The sequence below is a fragment of the Hemibagrus wyckioides genome, linkage group LG20, assembly GCF_019097595.1.
Source record: "Hemibagrus wyckioides isolate EC202008001 linkage group LG20, SWU_Hwy_1.0, whole genome shotgun sequence".
Lineage (NCBI taxonomy): Eukaryota > Metazoa > Chordata > Actinopteri > Siluriformes > Bagridae > Hemibagrus > Hemibagrus wyckioides.
Window position 1 is genome coordinate 6362279 of NC_080729.1, and position 17138 is coordinate 6379416.

At 43.0% G+C, this 17138-nt stretch overlaps 1 protein-coding gene across 4 annotated transcripts in view; it reads right to left on the minus strand.

Annotated features, from left to right (window-relative positions):
- The window catches only part of atm (ATM serine/threonine kinase), a 56936-nt gene that overhangs the window by 8380 nt on the left and 31418 nt on the right, over positions 1-17138 (minus strand). For all 4 annotated transcript variants that reach the window (XM_058418747.1, XM_058418748.1, XM_058418746.1 and 1 more), the window contains 19 exons: positions 16191-16286; positions 15939-16113; positions 15673-15814; positions 14549-14725; positions 13924-14101; positions 13502-13610; positions 11000-11158; positions 8660-8768; positions 8497-8585; positions 8314-8416; positions 8068-8216; positions 7112-7216; positions 4083-4199; positions 2713-2944; positions 2355-2522; positions 1784-1903; positions 1228-1439; positions 925-1132; positions 597-725 (listed from right to left, as the gene is read on the minus strand). In XM_058418747.1, the coding sequence (XP_058274730.1) occupies positions 597-725; positions 925-1132; positions 1228-1439; positions 1784-1903; positions 2355-2522; positions 2713-2944; positions 4083-4199; positions 7112-7216; positions 8068-8216; positions 8314-8416; positions 8497-8585; positions 8660-8768; positions 11000-11158; positions 13502-13610; positions 13924-14101; positions 14549-14725; positions 15673-15814; positions 15939-16113; positions 16191-16286 (2777 nt within the window). The remainder of the gene's footprint in view (positions 1-596; positions 726-924; positions 1133-1227; positions 1440-1783; positions 1904-2354; positions 2523-2712; positions 2945-4082; positions 4200-7111; positions 7217-8067; positions 8217-8313; positions 8417-8496; positions 8586-8659; positions 8769-10999; positions 11159-13501; positions 13611-13923; positions 14102-14548; positions 14726-15672; positions 15815-15938; positions 16114-16190; positions 16287-17138) is intronic.

A 17138-nucleotide genomic window follows, 5' to 3' on the forward strand; every position in this document is an offset into this window, starting at 1 on the left:
TCACATTCCACGCCGAAAGGAAGGAAGGAAGGAAGGAAGGAAGGAAGGATGGATGGATGGATGGATGGATGGAATAACTGATGAGAAAATGGAAAGGAAGGAAGGAATAACTGATGATGAAATGGAAAGGAAGGAAGGAAGGAAGGAAGGAAGGAAGGATGGATGGATGCATGGAATAACTGATGAGAAAATGGAAAGGAAGGAAGGAAGGAAGAAATAACTAATGACGAAATGGAAAGGAAGGAAGGAAGGCATAACTATGATGACAAAATGGAAAGGAAGGAAGGAACGGAAGGAAGGAAGGAAGGAAGGAAGAAATAACTAATGACGAAATGGAAAGGAAGGAAGGAAGGCATAACTATGATGACAAAATGGAAAGGAAGGAAGGAACGGAAGGAAGGAAGGAAGGAAGGAAGGAAGGCATAACTATGATGACAAAATGGGAAGGAAGGAAGGAACGGAAGGAAGGAAGGCATAACTATGATGACAAAATGGAAAGGAAGGAAGGAAGGAAGGAAGGCAAAACTATGATGACAAAATGCAGAAATAGCAAAGTTTAAAAATCTTAAAATCTTGTTATTTTTCATACAAGGTACCTCGTTGAGAACATTGTGGAACCCCACATCCTCTGAAGAGACTGGATTGGAGACTTTGGTCCCCATGCGGGCAGCAAGCTGGTACATGAGAGGCAGGAACTTGTAGGATGGGATCTTTTCCACAGCTTTCTAATATGTGAAAGAAGACATGTGGTGAACTCTAAAACTAATGAAACTAATAAACATAAATAAGAGCTTTGCATTAGATCAAAGCTGCATGCTATGTAATGGGTTCTGCTGAAGGTTGTATGGTTCGATATAGATTATATAGAACAATAGAAATGTAGACACAGGGTTAGGGTTAGTGCTGTACACACTGGTCACTCACTTTCATCAGGTTGTTGACGTCCTTCACGTCGACGTTCTCCAGCCAGAGTGACGCCAGCCGGAACACCCAGGTGTCGTGTTCTTCGCCCAGCGCGAGGCAGCGTGTATAATTCTCCACCGCCTTCAGCAGGAAACGTCTGCGGTCGGCCTTCAAGTTGTCCAAAGCACGGACGTCCAGCTTCAGTTCCCTCTGCACCTTCACTGTGTACCTGCACAGCAACGGACAACACCCCCACAGAGCGTTTAATCTGGGAGTACACAATATTAAATCGTTAAGAAAGAGCGGAAATTAAATAGCGCTGACCGATTATCGTTGACTTTTCTCTCCCTCATGAGCTCCACTTCCTCTCTGGCCTTCTCCAGCAGCGCCTGCTTGTTCTCAAACTCTGACGACTTCATGTAGTTCTGGATACTCTGATACTGAGCGTCAGAGAACCGGGCCAGCGAGAGGAACGACTGAGTCTTCTGCCTCTGCAGTTTAGGTTCCGAAGATCCGCCCTGGCCCAGAGTGACAGCCTGGAGAAATTAAAATAAAATAAAATAAATAAAATAATAATATAAATAATATCATGCCTAAAATATTTTATCAAATAATAAACATCTATTAGAGAAATTAACTTATAGTTTCCATTTTGGTTTGTTGTCAAATAGTCCTCTTTGAATTTATTGGAACCGCATAATCAATTATATTAGCATATTATTAGCTTTTGCAGCTTGGTGAAGAAATTAGGGGTTCGACGTCGAAGGATGCGGCTCACTTTTAGCACCCCAGTCTTCAGCTCTGAATGTGGCTCATAGATATTATTTGTGACAATCTATATGCCATAAAGGAAGCTTCATAAGGGCAGAATGTCTCTCACTCTCTCCAGGTAGGTTTCCAGGATCACAGCAGGACTCTCTAAACACGTCTCAGCAAGCCAGCTGCCACATAACCTCAAACACTCAGAGCACACTGGCACCACGGCAGGGTTCACATCCACCTGGAAACACACACAAACATCATCTTTATAAGGTCAATGAACATTTACATAATTATTAGTGCTAATTCTAAACATAACTCTAACCTTAACCTCACTAACCAAAAATACAGAATATGGCTCTGGGAAAAATAAAATAAAATAATAATTTTTGTGTGCTAGCTCACTGCCTTTCCTTAAAGCCTTTCTCTCTTTGTTTCTGTCCATCTTTCTTTCTTCTTAAAATGACACGATAAATAACGACTTAATGAGATTTTCTGGAAATAAATCTTTCTATAAGCGAAGAACTATTTGGGAATGATCTTTTTGTTTCTTGTTATACAGTCCCTTCCAAAAGTATTGGAACGGCATGGTGGATTCTTTTGTTTTTGCTGCACAGTGAAGCAATTTTTGGGCTTGAAATCAAACCATGAACGCGAGATGACGGATCCTGATTTCAGCGTTGTACACTCACCAGATCCTCCAGTTTATCGATCATCTGTTTGAGCAATCCCAGAGCAAGTCCTTGCTCCTTCTTCACCCAGAACACTTGCGCCTCCTCCAGCTGCCACGCCCAGGAAGTAGAAGTGCTCACACTCGCCACGTTCTGCTGCTTCATCTGAAACACCGCCCTCTCTGCCAGCTACGACACACGCAGAATAACTCACATTTGTCACACATTAAAAATTTAATAGTTTACATAAAAATGTCGGAAAAATGAAACGAAGCCATAAGAACTGCAACACGTAAACAAACAGCATAAATGCACCTTCTTGGGGGGAAGAAAAAAAGATCATCATTGTACATATGCACAAGCTCTCGGACATGCAGACCTGAGTGTTTCCTGCAGTGCGCGCCAGTCTGCACAGCTCCATCAGGTGCGAGGAGTGGGTGGAGCTCAGGAAGCTCTTCCTGTCCGAGTCGGTCTCACATTTGAGAAGCGTCTCCTGGATGGATGAACGCAGAGCCAGGATCGGCTCGACCAGGCTGAAATCGCTGTCTGTCAACAGCTCCAAGTGCTGATGCCACTTCCTGAAGACATCCAGCTGGCTGGATTCACTAACACTAACACACACACACACACACACACACACAAACAAACAGCAGTGCATAATATGCTAATATGCTATTTAAAACACTCTGATTTGCACAGGACTCGTTGAAAACACTCAGGTTTTGGCATGGACCCTTAAATCTTATTATCTTTATTTTTAGTATTCTTTAGTATTTATTACCTTATTACCTATGTTTATGGATACTGCTGGAAGTTGTAAAGTTTCCATTGGGATGAATGAAGTATCTATCTATCTATCTATCTATCTATCTATCTATCTATCTATCTATCTATCTATCTATCTATCTATCTATCTATCTATCTATCTATCTATCTATCTATCTATCTATCTATCTATTTTTATAAAAGTTTCGTTTTACAAGGAGACTTATGTAACATTTATGGAAAAAGTCTCCAGTGTCAATAGTCTGTCAGCTTTCTGCCCTGGGGCAGTCTCCGGGACTATTTTAGTTTTTAAGTAACCTGACAAGCCGTATTTTTAGTCACATTATAACTCCAGTATAGAGAACAAGACCCAAAAATCTTTGATTATATGCTAGATTATTCTTTAATTAATAAAAAATTGTAGAAGTTGTTGTGATACACGAGAAAAAAAAACACTTGATGCTGGGCCACCAGTGTGTTACTGATTATTTCCTATAACCATTCAATTCAATTAAACTGGATCTGTACAGCATTTTAACAATGTCGCAAAGCAGCTTTAAAGTAACGTATAAATTCAGGATATAAATGATCAACTGATCAATTAATCCCTAATGAGTCAGAGGAGACGGTGGGAAGGAAAAAACTCCCTGAGACGATATTAGCAAGAAACCATGAGAGAATCCAGACTCAAAAAGGAAACCCATCCTCCTCTGGGTGACACTGGACAGTGTGATTATAAACCATTTCCCCTTCTCTGACTTTGTACTATATGGTCAGAAAGTGTCTAGTTTGTCCTGTTGTTCACTGCTGGACACTTGATTGTAAAACTGTTCCTGACAGTCATCTTCATGGTCTTCAATGCTACCATCCATACCATCTCATTTGCATAGCAGGTCCAATTTCCTTAATTAATCAATGACAAATTATTAAGCTGTCATATAAAAGAATATGATTTTCTTTATTTCTTTATTTCTCTTTAAGTACCTGAAAAGCTGCTTGACACTTTGGATTTCTTCAATCATCTGCAGGCTGCGTAGAGCTGGATAGAGAGAGGAGACGGCCTCCAGACTGCCACGACAAAGCTCTTCAACCACGCTGCCCCTTGAAAAACACACACGCATACACAAAATAAATGATCGAAACAACTAGAGGGACTATCAAGAGCATCCTGACCAGCTGGATCACTGCATGGTTTGGAAATTGCACCATCTTGGATGACGAGAGCCTGAAATGGATAGTGAGAAGAGTATTTTTCCTCCATCACAGGCATTTACACCACACCATCAGCATTGTGGATGACCCGAAGCACCCCTTACACACACACAGCCTCTTAAAAAGTTAACGAAACTCGGATCCTCGCAATCAGACTGTGGTAACAGCTTCTCCACTCAAGACATCAGACTCCTCAATACCCTGAGACTGAACTGACACCAACACACACACACACACACGTGTACTGTCTTGCAACAGCGCAAGTGTGTGTCTGATCTCCCCTTCGGCGACTGACCGCAACCTTGGGGTAACCATGTACAATCAGCTGTCCTTTTCCTCCCATTTTACTAATGTGACACACTCATGTCGGCTTCTTCTCTACAGCATTCTGCCATTTTTATCCACACAGGCTGCTCAGGTGCTTGTTCTACTTGCAGATCTACCTCTGAATGCAATTCGTCCACTGCAAATGATCCAAAATGCAGCTGCATGACTTGTTTTCTCCCACACCACCCCAATGCTGTTCCCTCCACTGGTTTCAGGTAGCTGCATGAATCAGATTCAAAACACTGATGCTGGCCTACAAAACCAAGAATAGACCAGCTCCCTCCTACCTCAAAGCTCTTATTACTCCTCACACTGCACCTCGCTCCCTCCGATCCACTAGCACTGCCCGACTGATCCCACCATCTCTCAGGGTCAGAGGTAGGTATACATCTAGACTCTCCTCTGTTCTGGCACCGAGGTGGTGGAACGAACTTCTCCTAGATGTTCCACCATCTCTCAGGGTCAGAGGTAGGTATACATCTAGACTCTCCTCTGTTCTGGCACCGAGGTGGTGGAACGAACTTCTCCTAGATGTTCCACCATCTCTCAGGGTCAGAGGTAGGTATACATCTAGACTCTCCTCTGTTCTGGCACCGAGGTGGTGGAACGAACTTCTCCTAGATGTTCCACCATCTCTCAGGGTCAGAGGTAGGTATACATCTAGAATCTCCTCTGTTCTGGCACCGAGGTGGTGGAACGAACTTCTCCTAGATGTTCCACCATCTCTCAGGGTCAGAGGTAGGTATACATCTAGAATCTCCTCCGTTCTGGCACCGAGGTGGTGGAACGAACTTCTCCTAGATGTTCCACCATCTCTCAGGGTCAGAGGTAGGTATACATCTAGAATCTCCTCCGTTCTGGCACCGAGGTGGTGGAACGAACTTCTCCTAGATGTTCCACCATCTCTCAGGGTCAGAGGTAGGTATACATCTAGAATCTCCTCTGTTCTGGCACTGATGTGGTGGAACGAACTTCTCCTAGATGTCTGAACTGACCATCAGTGACCGTCTTCAAACGGCGGATGAAGACCTAACTCTTCCTGAAGCACTTAAACGCTCTTATTTTTCCCTGTTTGTTTTATGTATTGTTATATGGTGATTTAAAAATAAATAAATAAATAAATAAAATGAAAATTTCTCCCAACACTTTTGCTAAGTTTTTAAGCTGATTCTATCCTAAGTCTGTGACCTATTGAACCAGTGTTAATGTTAATGTCTGCCAAATGCCAGAAATGTAAATGATGCACATGTGCACTTGATGTAGTTCAGTGTAGTCTCTGTATTGTTTTAAGAAACACCAGGATCCTAGAGGAACACTGTTTCAGTTCACTGTGTACTGATGTGAGACGGGTGTGGAGGTTGACCTTCTGCCAGGACAGTGACTCTATGTATTATCTGTCCATTCATCCATCCATCCATCCATCCATCTACCATCTATCCATTCATCCATCCAACTACCATCCATCCATTCATGCATCCATCTACCATCCATCCATTCATGCATCCATCTACCATCCATCCATCCATCCATCCATCCAACTACCATCCATCCATCCAACTACCATCCATCCATGCATCTATCCATTCATCCATCCATCTACCATCTATCCATTCATGCATCCATCTACCATCCATCCATCCATCCAACTACCATCCATCCATGCATCTATCCATTCATCCATCCATCTACCATCCATCCATTCATGCATCCAACTACCATCCATCCATTCACCATCCATCCATGCATCCATTCATCCATCCATGCATCTATCCATTCATCCATCCAACTACCATCCATCCATTCATCCGTCCAACTACCATCCATCCATTCACCATCCATCCATGCATCCATCCATCCATCTACCATCCATCCATTCATGCATCCATTCATCCATCTACCATCCATCCATTTATCCATCCAACTACCATCCATCCATCTGTCGATCCATCCATCTACCATACATCCCATCCATCCTCTATCCATCCGCACACTGCTTATCCTTTATTCATAATTAGCTAGCAAAAAACAAGTGACTCCTTCCAGAAGGAGAGATTTAGAAGTGTGGCAATACTTTTTTTTGTAATTAATTTAGCAAACTAAGCGATTTTGGTGAAGAGTAAAGACGGAGTAAAGATTTTACTCCACATTTAAATGATCAGACCCTCCTGGACTTTACTCTGATTTTAGCAGCCAAACTTTTTGCGTGATTTTTCAAAGTTTCCCATATAACTTCAATTGGTGAAACTGCAAGCACAGGATTCTCCTTTTCACCGTCTGTGATGTTCAACACACGTGAATTGAAGAGGGATGCGTGTTGTGATGACGTCACGTGATGTGTCTCGGCACAAATCTGCAGTAATTTTGAAAAATTGCAAGGTTTTTTTTTTTAATATCATGAGGAGAGTGAGCTCTTACTGTGTAAGTTTGATATGTTTGCATTTTTCTGATCCTGTGCTCATGCTGGCCGCGTGTACCTGGTGTGTTTCAGGGTTTGCTCGAACAGGAAGAAGTCTTTGTCCTTCAGCGCTTGCAGAGCAGTGAACACAGACTCGTTGAAGCCAGGATTCAGTTTCTCACTCCTGCAAAATAAGAAACATTCATGAATCTAGTTAATACACCGGGGAAGATATTTAATCAGCATGAAACTTTGGCATTGTAAGAATGTCTAATCCGTTCGGTCAGAAGGTGTTTGGTTAACAGCACAGCTCTGACATAGTTAAGTAATGTAAGGTTTATTAACATGGATATGCTCGTTTCTATAGTATCAACTGGACTTGCGCCACATAACCAAAGCCTAATATAGGACAAAATGCAGTTGTCTAAAAGAGAAAAATGTCCGATTTTTGTTATGGTGAAGCTTTCTGTTAGGAGTTGTTTATTTAACATTCACAGAAGGAGTCTCCACTGTCAAAGCCAGAAGAGAAGACTGTACGGTGGATAGATAGATAGCCAGATAGATAGACAAATAGACAGACAGATAGATACAGAAAGACAGTCAGATGAATAGATAGACGAAGAATGAGACAGACAGATAGAGATATACTGTAGATAGACAAAGACAGAGACAGACAGACATGTAGATATATAGATAGATGGAGACAGACAGACAGGCATGTAGATATATAGATAGATGGAGGCAGACAGACAGACATGTAGATATATAGATAGACCGACAGACAGACAGACATTCATGTAGACATTCAGATAGATGAAGACAGACAGACATTCAAGTAGATATATGGATAAATAGACAAACAGAGAGACAGACATGTAGATATACAGACAAATGGAGACAGACAGACAGACATGTAGATATATAGATAGACAAACAGACATAAAGACTTTCATGTAGACATATAGACATATAGACAGACAGACAAACTCTTAATCGAGGGCCAGCTTTTATACCTTTCGAAATAAATACACCTACCTCTCGTCCGCATCGGTTTCCCACTGCGTGTTCCTCCAGGCTGCCTGGAAGTGAAATTCTCGGAGCTCAGGCGCCCACTCGGCCCCGTGTCTTCGCAGACCCTGCAGGTACGTGTTCAGGATCCCACACAGCCCCAAATTCTGCAAACCCTAGACAGAGTAATGGCCGAGTTACTGTAAGAGACAGACGTGCTGAAGGATTGATGTTTCAACACTGTGTGAGATTCAGACACAGGTTCATCTTTACCTCCATTATTCCAACCTGCCTCGTCACCTCGGGGAGATTGGCGTGAAGGTCGTAGGAAGCCAGAGCCTTACCCCACATGGCCTCATGCTCGTACGTCCTGATTCTGGTAAAACGGAAATGTGTTAAAATAAAAACATACAAAAACAAAAGCAAGATGTACCTGTATGAGGTGAGAAGACAAACCTAGTGAGAGGATTAATCAGCTTGCCGCCTCCACATCCATACAGACTATCAGGCTCCCCAATGCTCCTGTACACCTCAATCAGGATGTCCTGCACAAATTAAATGAAGTTATAGTGCACCAATGCTTCGGACTACAAACTGACTCCATTAACGTGCGAGGTACCTGCAGGCTCATGCCCGAGTCTTCTACGCTCTTCTCGGACATGCTGCCGATGGACAGGTTTTGACTGCTGTCGTCAAACGTGATCCTGCGTGATGTCCTGGATTGAGCTCTGAAGAAAAGTAACAGTATATACACACAAAATATAACAAAAAAGTCAATAATACGAAATCGTATATCTAAATGCCAAGAGAAAGGGTAGAAGAAGTCATTCTTGCCCAATGCTATCTGAGAAGTTTTTATAACAAGGTTAGGAAACTATATAACAGCATTATTAATAAAATTCAAATTCAAATTTTATTTGTCACATACGAAATCATACATAGTACGACATGTAGTGAAATGCTTATTACGACTGTCTTACATAAAAGAGGAAAGAATAGAAAGTAAATGTGTAAAAGAAAGTGTAGCAGATATAAAAGTGTAAAAATATAAAAGTATAAAAACAAACACAAAAAAAAAATATATATATATATATATATATATATATATATATATATATATATATATATATATATATATATATATGTGAAAAATAAAACAATATAAAATAAATATATGTGTAGACTCTATATGTACAGAAGATACAGTGTATGAATATGACTATATGTAGATAAAAGGTCTGCTAAAGTCAACATTGAAATGGTGATGCAAAAGAGTGTAGTATGTACAGTGTGCATAAGTAAGATAAATATATAAATATATTGTAGAAGTGTATATGAGGCAAAATATAATGTCCAGTTTTACAGGGAGCAAAGTGACAGTGCAGTGCACACACAAAGATGTACAGAGAAGATGTACAGTGAGTGTTATTGTGTATACAGAGTAGTGCAATATAGCATGTACAACAATCAGCTGAGGTAGAATGTTATGTTATGTTGTGTGGGGGTAAGAACAGAGAATCCAGATCCTAGGTGTACTGGTTGAGGGCCCGAATGGCCTGCGGGAAGAAGCTCCTCCTCATTCTCTCTGTGTTCACCTTCAAAGAACGGAAACGTTTCCCTGACCTCAACAGAGAGAAGAGTCCATTGTTGGGATGGCTGAGGTCCTTCATAATCTTGCTGGCTTTGGTCCAGCACCGCTTACTGTATATGGAGTCCAGGTCAGGAAGCTCGGTGCGGATGGCGCGCTCGGCTGATCGCACCACCCTCTGGAGAGCTTGCCTGTCCTGTTTGGTGCTGTTCCCAAACCAGGCAGTGATACTTCCCGTCAGGATGCTCTCAATGGTGCAGGTGTAGAATGTCTTTAGCACTTTTGAGGGCAGTTTAAAGTCCTTCAGGCATCTGAGATGATAAAGACGCTGCCGGGCCTTCTTCACCAGGGTGTTAACGTGACAGGACCGTGTCAGGTCCTGCGTGATGTAGACACCTAGGTAACGGAAACTGTTCACTCTCTCCACTGGGGTCCCGTTGATGGTGAGGGGCTGGTAATTCCTCTCCTGCTTTGTGCTAAAGTCCACCATCAGCTCCTTAGTCTTGCTGACGTTCAGGAGGAGATTGTTGACCTGGCACCATGTCTCCAGGTTTTTAATCTTCTCTAGGTAGGCCGTCTCGTCGTTATTGGAGATCAGGCCCACCACCACAGTATCGTCCGCAAACTTCATGATGTTGGTGGAGCTGGAAGTGGCCACACAGTCAAAGGTGTACAGAGAGTACAGCAGGGGGCTCAGAACACAACCCTGGGGGGCTCCAGTGCTGAGGGTGAGTGAGGGTGAGACATGGTTGCCCACCCGTACTGCCTGAGGTCTGTCTCGCAGGAAGTTGGAGATCCACCGACACAGGGATGGGCTAAGGCACAGGATCTCCAACTTAGTGGTGAGTATGGAGGGAATTATGGTGTTAAACGCTGAACCGTAGTCGACAAACAGCATTTTGACATAATTCCCCCTTCTGCTGTCCAGATGGCTCAGGGCTACATGATGGAGGTGTGCGATGGCGTCCTCCATCATAATTCATCATTATTATTATTATTATTATTATTATTATTATAAGAAGTAGTAGTATAGTATAACCAGTAGTAGTATAACTCTTGTGTTAAGTCTAAATCATCCCTTCGTCATCTTTCTTGCTTATGATAAGTCTTAGTCCTCTTTGTTGCTTATGTTAAGACTTAGTCTGAAACTGCATTTGGTTTTGGAAAATGAGCCGTCCCTTTATTCTCCTCTCTCTCTATAAACAGATGACCAAATGTTCTTTTTTTTGCTGTTTTTGGTAAAAATCTCATAAACATGCCATTAAAAATGATAATCAGATGAATCAGACAGCACAGAACAGCTGTATGTCCAGCCATAAGTTGTGTCTCTGTACTGCAGCTCTCCAAAACTCCAAAAAGCCCTAGCCGTACCTGTGCTTCTCCTCTATGCCGTTGCGGATGTTGTCCACGTAGATCTCGGAGTAAAGCAGGGCGGTGAAATGGGCGGAGCAGAGCTGTGCCGCTCGAGCCACTTCCAGGTAGTTCAGATCCAGCCAGAAGTTGGACTCGCACACGGTTCCACACTCAGCACTGCAACGGTATTAAGACTGATTAATATTACTAGTAGTAATAGTAGACCCTGCCTGCATTTACACATAATCTACATTGTCTTTAAACATCACATGATCACAAGCATACTTAATATCTTTCTCTCTCTGTCTCGTTGTACATCCCACTCCCGAGCTCCCAGTGTTCTGAGTTTCCAGTGTGACCACTGGCTCTACCCCTGGTCAGGGTCTCGTCGCTGATGCTGTGGATGAATCTGTGTGGACAGCCTTTGACCAGGAGACAGCTGACCAGGAGACAGCTGTGACCAGGAGACAGCTGTGTACAGAGCCACTTGGAGACTATCACACAGTCACGGATCTGCCGTTACATCTGTCAGCTTGCAACAGCAAGGAATTAGTGTCTATAATGAACTCAGAAACTACGCTGACCTAATAGCTCCCCATAAGCCTTTGGTTGCTGTTGTAGAAAGAACATTATTTAGTTACATTTACATTATTTACTGTCCAGTGTCATTCAAATGAGGATGAGCTTCTCTTCTGAGCCTGGTTCCTCTCAAGGTTTCTTATCTCTCTCACTCTCTCTCTATCTCTCTCTCTCTCTCTCTCACTCTCTCTCTCTCTCTCTATATATATATATATATATATATATATATATATATATATACACTATATTGCCAAAAGTATTCGCTCACCTGCCTTGACTCGCATATGAACTTAAGTGACATCCCATTCCTAATCCATAGGGTTCAATATGATGTCGGTCCACCCTTTGCAGCTATAACAGCTTCAACTCTTCTGGGAAGGCTGTCCACAAGGTTTAGGAGTGTGTTTATGGGAATTTTTGATCATTCTTCCAGAAGCGCATTTGTGAGGTCACACACTGATGTTGGACGAGAAGGTCTGGCTCTCAGTCTCCGCTCTAATTCATCCCAAAGGTGTTCTATCGGGTTGAGGTCAGGACTCTGTGCAGGCCAGTCAAGTTCATCCACACCAGACTCTGTCATCCATGTCTTTATGGACCTTGCTTTGTGCACTGGTGCACAGTCATGTTGGAAGAGGAAGGGGCCAGCTCCAAACTGTTCCCACAAAGTTGGGAGCATGAAATTGTCCAAAATGTCTTGGTATGCTGAAGCATTCAGAGTTCCTTTCACTGGAACTAAGGGGCCAAGCCCAGCTCCTGAAAAACAACCCCACACCATAATCCCCCCTCCACCAAACTTTACACTTGGCACAATGCAGTCAGACAAGTACCGTTCTCCTGGCAACCGCCAAACCCAGACTCGTCCATCAGATTGCCAGATGGAGAAGCGCGATTCGTCACTCCAGAGAACGCGTCTCCACTGCTCTAGAGTCCAGTGGCGGCGTGCTTTACACCACTGCATCCGACGCTTTGCATTGCACTTGGTGATGTATGGCTTGGATGCAGCTGCTCGGCCATGGAAACCCATTCCATGAAGCTCTCTGCGCACTGTTCTTGAGCTAATCTGAAGGCCACATGAAGTTTGGAGGTCTGTAGTGATTGACTCTGCAGAAAGTTGGCGACCTCTTCACACTATGCGCCTCAGCATCCGCTGACCCCGCTCCGTCAGTTTACGTGGCCTACCACTTCGTGGCTGAGTTGCTGTCGTTCCCAAACACTTCCACGTTCTTATAATACAGCTGACAGTTGACTGTGGAATATTTAGGAGCGAGGAAATTTCACGACTGGATTTGTTGCACAGGTGGCATCCTATCACAGTTCCACGCTGGAATTCACTGAGCTCCTGAGAGCGACCCATTCTTTCACAAATGTTTGTAAAAACAGTCTGCATGCCTAGGTGCTTGATTTTATACACCTGTGGCCATGGAAGTGATTGGAACACCTGATTCTGATTATTTGGATGGGTGAGCGAATACTTTTGGCAATATAGTGTATATATATATATATATATATATATATATCCCCACGTGCATCAATGAGCCTTGGCCATCCATGACCCTGACGCCGGTTCACCACTGTTCCTTCCTTGGACCACTTTTGATAGATACTGACCACTGCAGACCGGGAACACCCCACAAGAACTGCAGTTTTGGAGATGCTCTGATCCAGTGGTCTAGCCATCACAATTTGGTCCTTGTCAAACTCGCTCAAATCCTTACACTTGTCCGTTTTTCCTGCTTCTAACACATCAACTCTGAGGACAAAAGGTTCACTTGCTGCCTAATATTTCCCACCCACTAACAGGTGCCATGATGAGGAGATAATCAGTGTTATTCACTTCACCAAGTCCATCATGAAGCCAGAACAACCGCCAACTGTTCAGTGTTTCAGGGTGGATGTTCTAAAGAAACACAAAAGGACGAGAAAGACGAAGTCAATAAAAACCTGTTAGGTCCTAGTGGTCGTCTCTGCTGTCTGAGGTAGTCGACGACGGCTAGCATGGTGCGCAGAGAACATGTATCGGGCTGGTTCTGAACGCCAACATCTGCGTCTCCTGTTGAGAGATGTCAGAGATGCTCTGTCTGAACATCCATTCCCAGTATTCAGGCTACACATAATGCTTGTAGTTGCACCTTAAAGCTAAGCATTAGGCTTATAGTGCTATTCGTGTTTACATTTGTCTATGAATGGTGACTAATATCAGAAAGAAAGAACATGCATGATTGATTGATTTTCAATGCCACTTGTTCTCATCAATTATGATCTTAAATGTCATAGACAGCTATATAAAAATATACAGATAGTGTACCTCAGCCCATGCTGACAATATTGATTATAGTAAACAGTGTAGGAATACAGAAGTATACCTGAATCCGGGAGTATGGGGGTGGTGGGGCGGCTGCCGGAAACGCTCGGCCTGCAGCAGCTACTGAAGAAGTGCTGGATGTGTGTGGAGAGAAGATCCCTCCATGAGCCATTTCTGTCTGGCAGCAACATGTCATGGATGAAAAGGGGAAGCATATTTTGGCAGAAATCTGTTTTCACCTGGAAAAGATTGGAAAAGTTTCGATGAGGCTAAGGGGTTACATGATCTTACGTCTTAAACCTCTCACTTAAGTCTCTGACACATTTACAAACACATTCTTGGGTCAGAGACGGATTTTATAATATTCAACTAGTGAATCTGGATGTTCAGATGCTAGAAAATCTGAGGTGCTCTTTGTGCCATCAGCCATCAGATTCCACAGTGCAATAGGACCAAGTACCTCCTACTCCACTGACTCTCTCAAACACACACAGTCAAGCAATGGGTTTGTCATAAGGCATGTTGGAGACTCGCTACTGCTCATTAACCCTAACCCGACAAGACCATCCCTGCACTAAAGCATGGTGGTGTCAAGCATCATGTTGACAGGAGGAATGCTTTTCTTTCAGCAATCCAATCGAGAGAAGGAATGAGTAAAAATAACAGTAAAGGTGATGTGGAAATACCTCACAAAGTGCTCTGGTCATGAGCAGGGCTTCATTGCAGACCCCTCCACTGTCCAGCAGAGCCATGCAAAGGTTCCTTAGCCACTCCTTGTGCTTTCCAGACTGCGCTAACCACAACTCTGCACTGTCCACCCGATCCCTGGAAGCTGAAGTGACCTCCGGTCTCACCGTCTGCTCCTAGGATAAGAAACAGTAACATTTGAAGAGCACCTTACAACCAGTTATTGTTTTTATAACTTCTTAATAAGACATGGTGGATGAGACATATTTTTGATCCAAAGATTATTCAAAAAGATTTTTAAATAAAGTAATCGGGCACACAAGCAAGAAAATGAGCAATTTCTCTTTCTTGCCATTGGTTCATTTCCTTCACGGAGGCCACAGGACAACACTGAACTCATTGTCATGTTCATGAAACCAGGTAGAGACAACTTTTGCATTGTGTGTTATCATGCTGTAAAAGATAGTAAGCTGTGGCATTCAAGTGATGATCGATCGATTGATATTTACAAGCCAGAAGTTTGCTAAGAGAACATTCCCCACAGCATTAAACCATCTCCACCGGCCTAGATTATTGACACGAGGCAGGTTGGGTCCATGGATTCATGCTGTTAGTACCAAATTCTGATGCTACTATCTGTGTGCCTCATCATGATTTATCAGACCAGGCAAAGTTTTTCCAGTCTTCAACTGTCCAGTACTGGTGAGTCTGTGAACCCTGATAAGAACTTCTGCTGTTTTGACATGAGATGCTTTTCTGCTCATCACAACTGTACAGAGGTACTGTAACCTTTCTGCCAGAACCGAACTAGCCATTCTGAGTTGAGGTCTCATCAACATGGTCTTTCAATGGATGTATTTTCTTTATTGCACAACTCTGAGCAAACTCTATAGACCGTTGTGTCTGAATATCCCAGGAGAATATCCCCTTTTCCCCTCCCCATTCTGATGGTTGATATAAACATTACTTCAAGCTAATCATGAGTGTACCAAAATGTACATATGTTCCTAATAAAGTGCTCAGTGAATGTAATGGCTATTAAACCTTAGGTATCACAAATTTGGCCTGAATTTTAAACCCTACTATACTGTAGGAACACGAGCTCTCACTCAGAGATACTTGCTTTTCTCTTTGCTGAGCGAAACGGACTCAGGTAAAGCAGCATCGAGTCTCTCTGGTTCTTGTGCATCTCCCAGAAATCCAAACCGGACGGAGTGGCCAAAATATCTTTCAGACACACAGCAGCAGCCTGGCGGATAGAAATACTAACACACATGTGCGATGGTTAATTCATTTAAATCATATAATTGAATAATAAAGACAAGACTATACTGTGTGTATTTTAAAAGAGGAGCATGATGAGGTCTGGTCAGATGACTGCATGGTCACCTGTGGTCCGTCAGTGCGTTGTTCATGCAGCTGAGGATGATGAGGACCCACTGATGATGAACGTCATCAGGATAAACAGAAGCTGCCTGGCTGTAAATCTGATCTTTCCCATGATGCAGCGCAATGGTAGACAAGTCCACAGGCCCGAGTTCTCCCAAGCAACCTCCAACAGCCTCTGAGAGAAGAAGAGCAGAGGTTAAACATGTGTGAGGAAATAAAATAAAAGTAAATGCAACAGAATGCAGCGCTCACCTAAAATGTCTCTGCCTCCAGGATGGTTGGCTGCCAGTTTGCACAGCTGCAAGACGTTCAGCACCAGCTTGACCAGCACACTGCTGGACGGATCGGCTTTGCCAAAGAAAGTCAAGTGAAAAGTTAACTAAAAACCAAATCATTTGGAATTTGTACTGAACTTCAGACAGTAATTAAGCATGAAGGATCACTTAAGGGCTTTTCACACTGAGCTTAAACCTGTCTAATCCTCATTCTAAGCCACACTTTTAACCCAGGTACAGAAACCTCAGGTGGCTTAGCACCGCTATTTACCCGGGGTTATGAGACCCTGCTCTGAAGCCGAGTTAGCAGCGCTTTTTGCAGTGTTAACCCCACACTGCAGTGCCACATGTGTAGTATGAAACGACGAGGCGTTAGAATGTTACGGCTAGATGCCCAGCAACAAAAACCCAATCAGAAATTGAACAGCTTGTGCCTCAGTCTCAGAAACCCTGCTGAGTAGCTGAGGAAAAAACGGAAAATAACGTCAATTTAGAGCGGTCACGCGCTGTATTGATCCAATCATAGCTATTGACGACACAAATATGGAAATCACAATGTTAACCCAGGGTTCAGGAATATACAGTGTGAAGCATGAGATTATGAATATCCAGGATCAGATTGTTAACCCGGGTAAAGCAGTGTGAAAGGTGAAACAAGATGACCCAGGATTCCCTTTACCTGTCACATAATGACGAATCAGGCTGGCATGGCATAAAATAATGTTCAGTTTAGATTAGGTGAAGATTCACTTACACTGTTTCCATAAGTGCACAAGCCTAAATCATTGATCAGCAGGATACAGTGATTTTCTTTAAATCACAGGACTATAGTTGGTTCACTATAAAATCGAAGCTGTCTGTTGTACACTATATTGCCAAAAGTTTTACAACACCCCTCCAAATCATTGGAGCGTTAAGAGTTCCT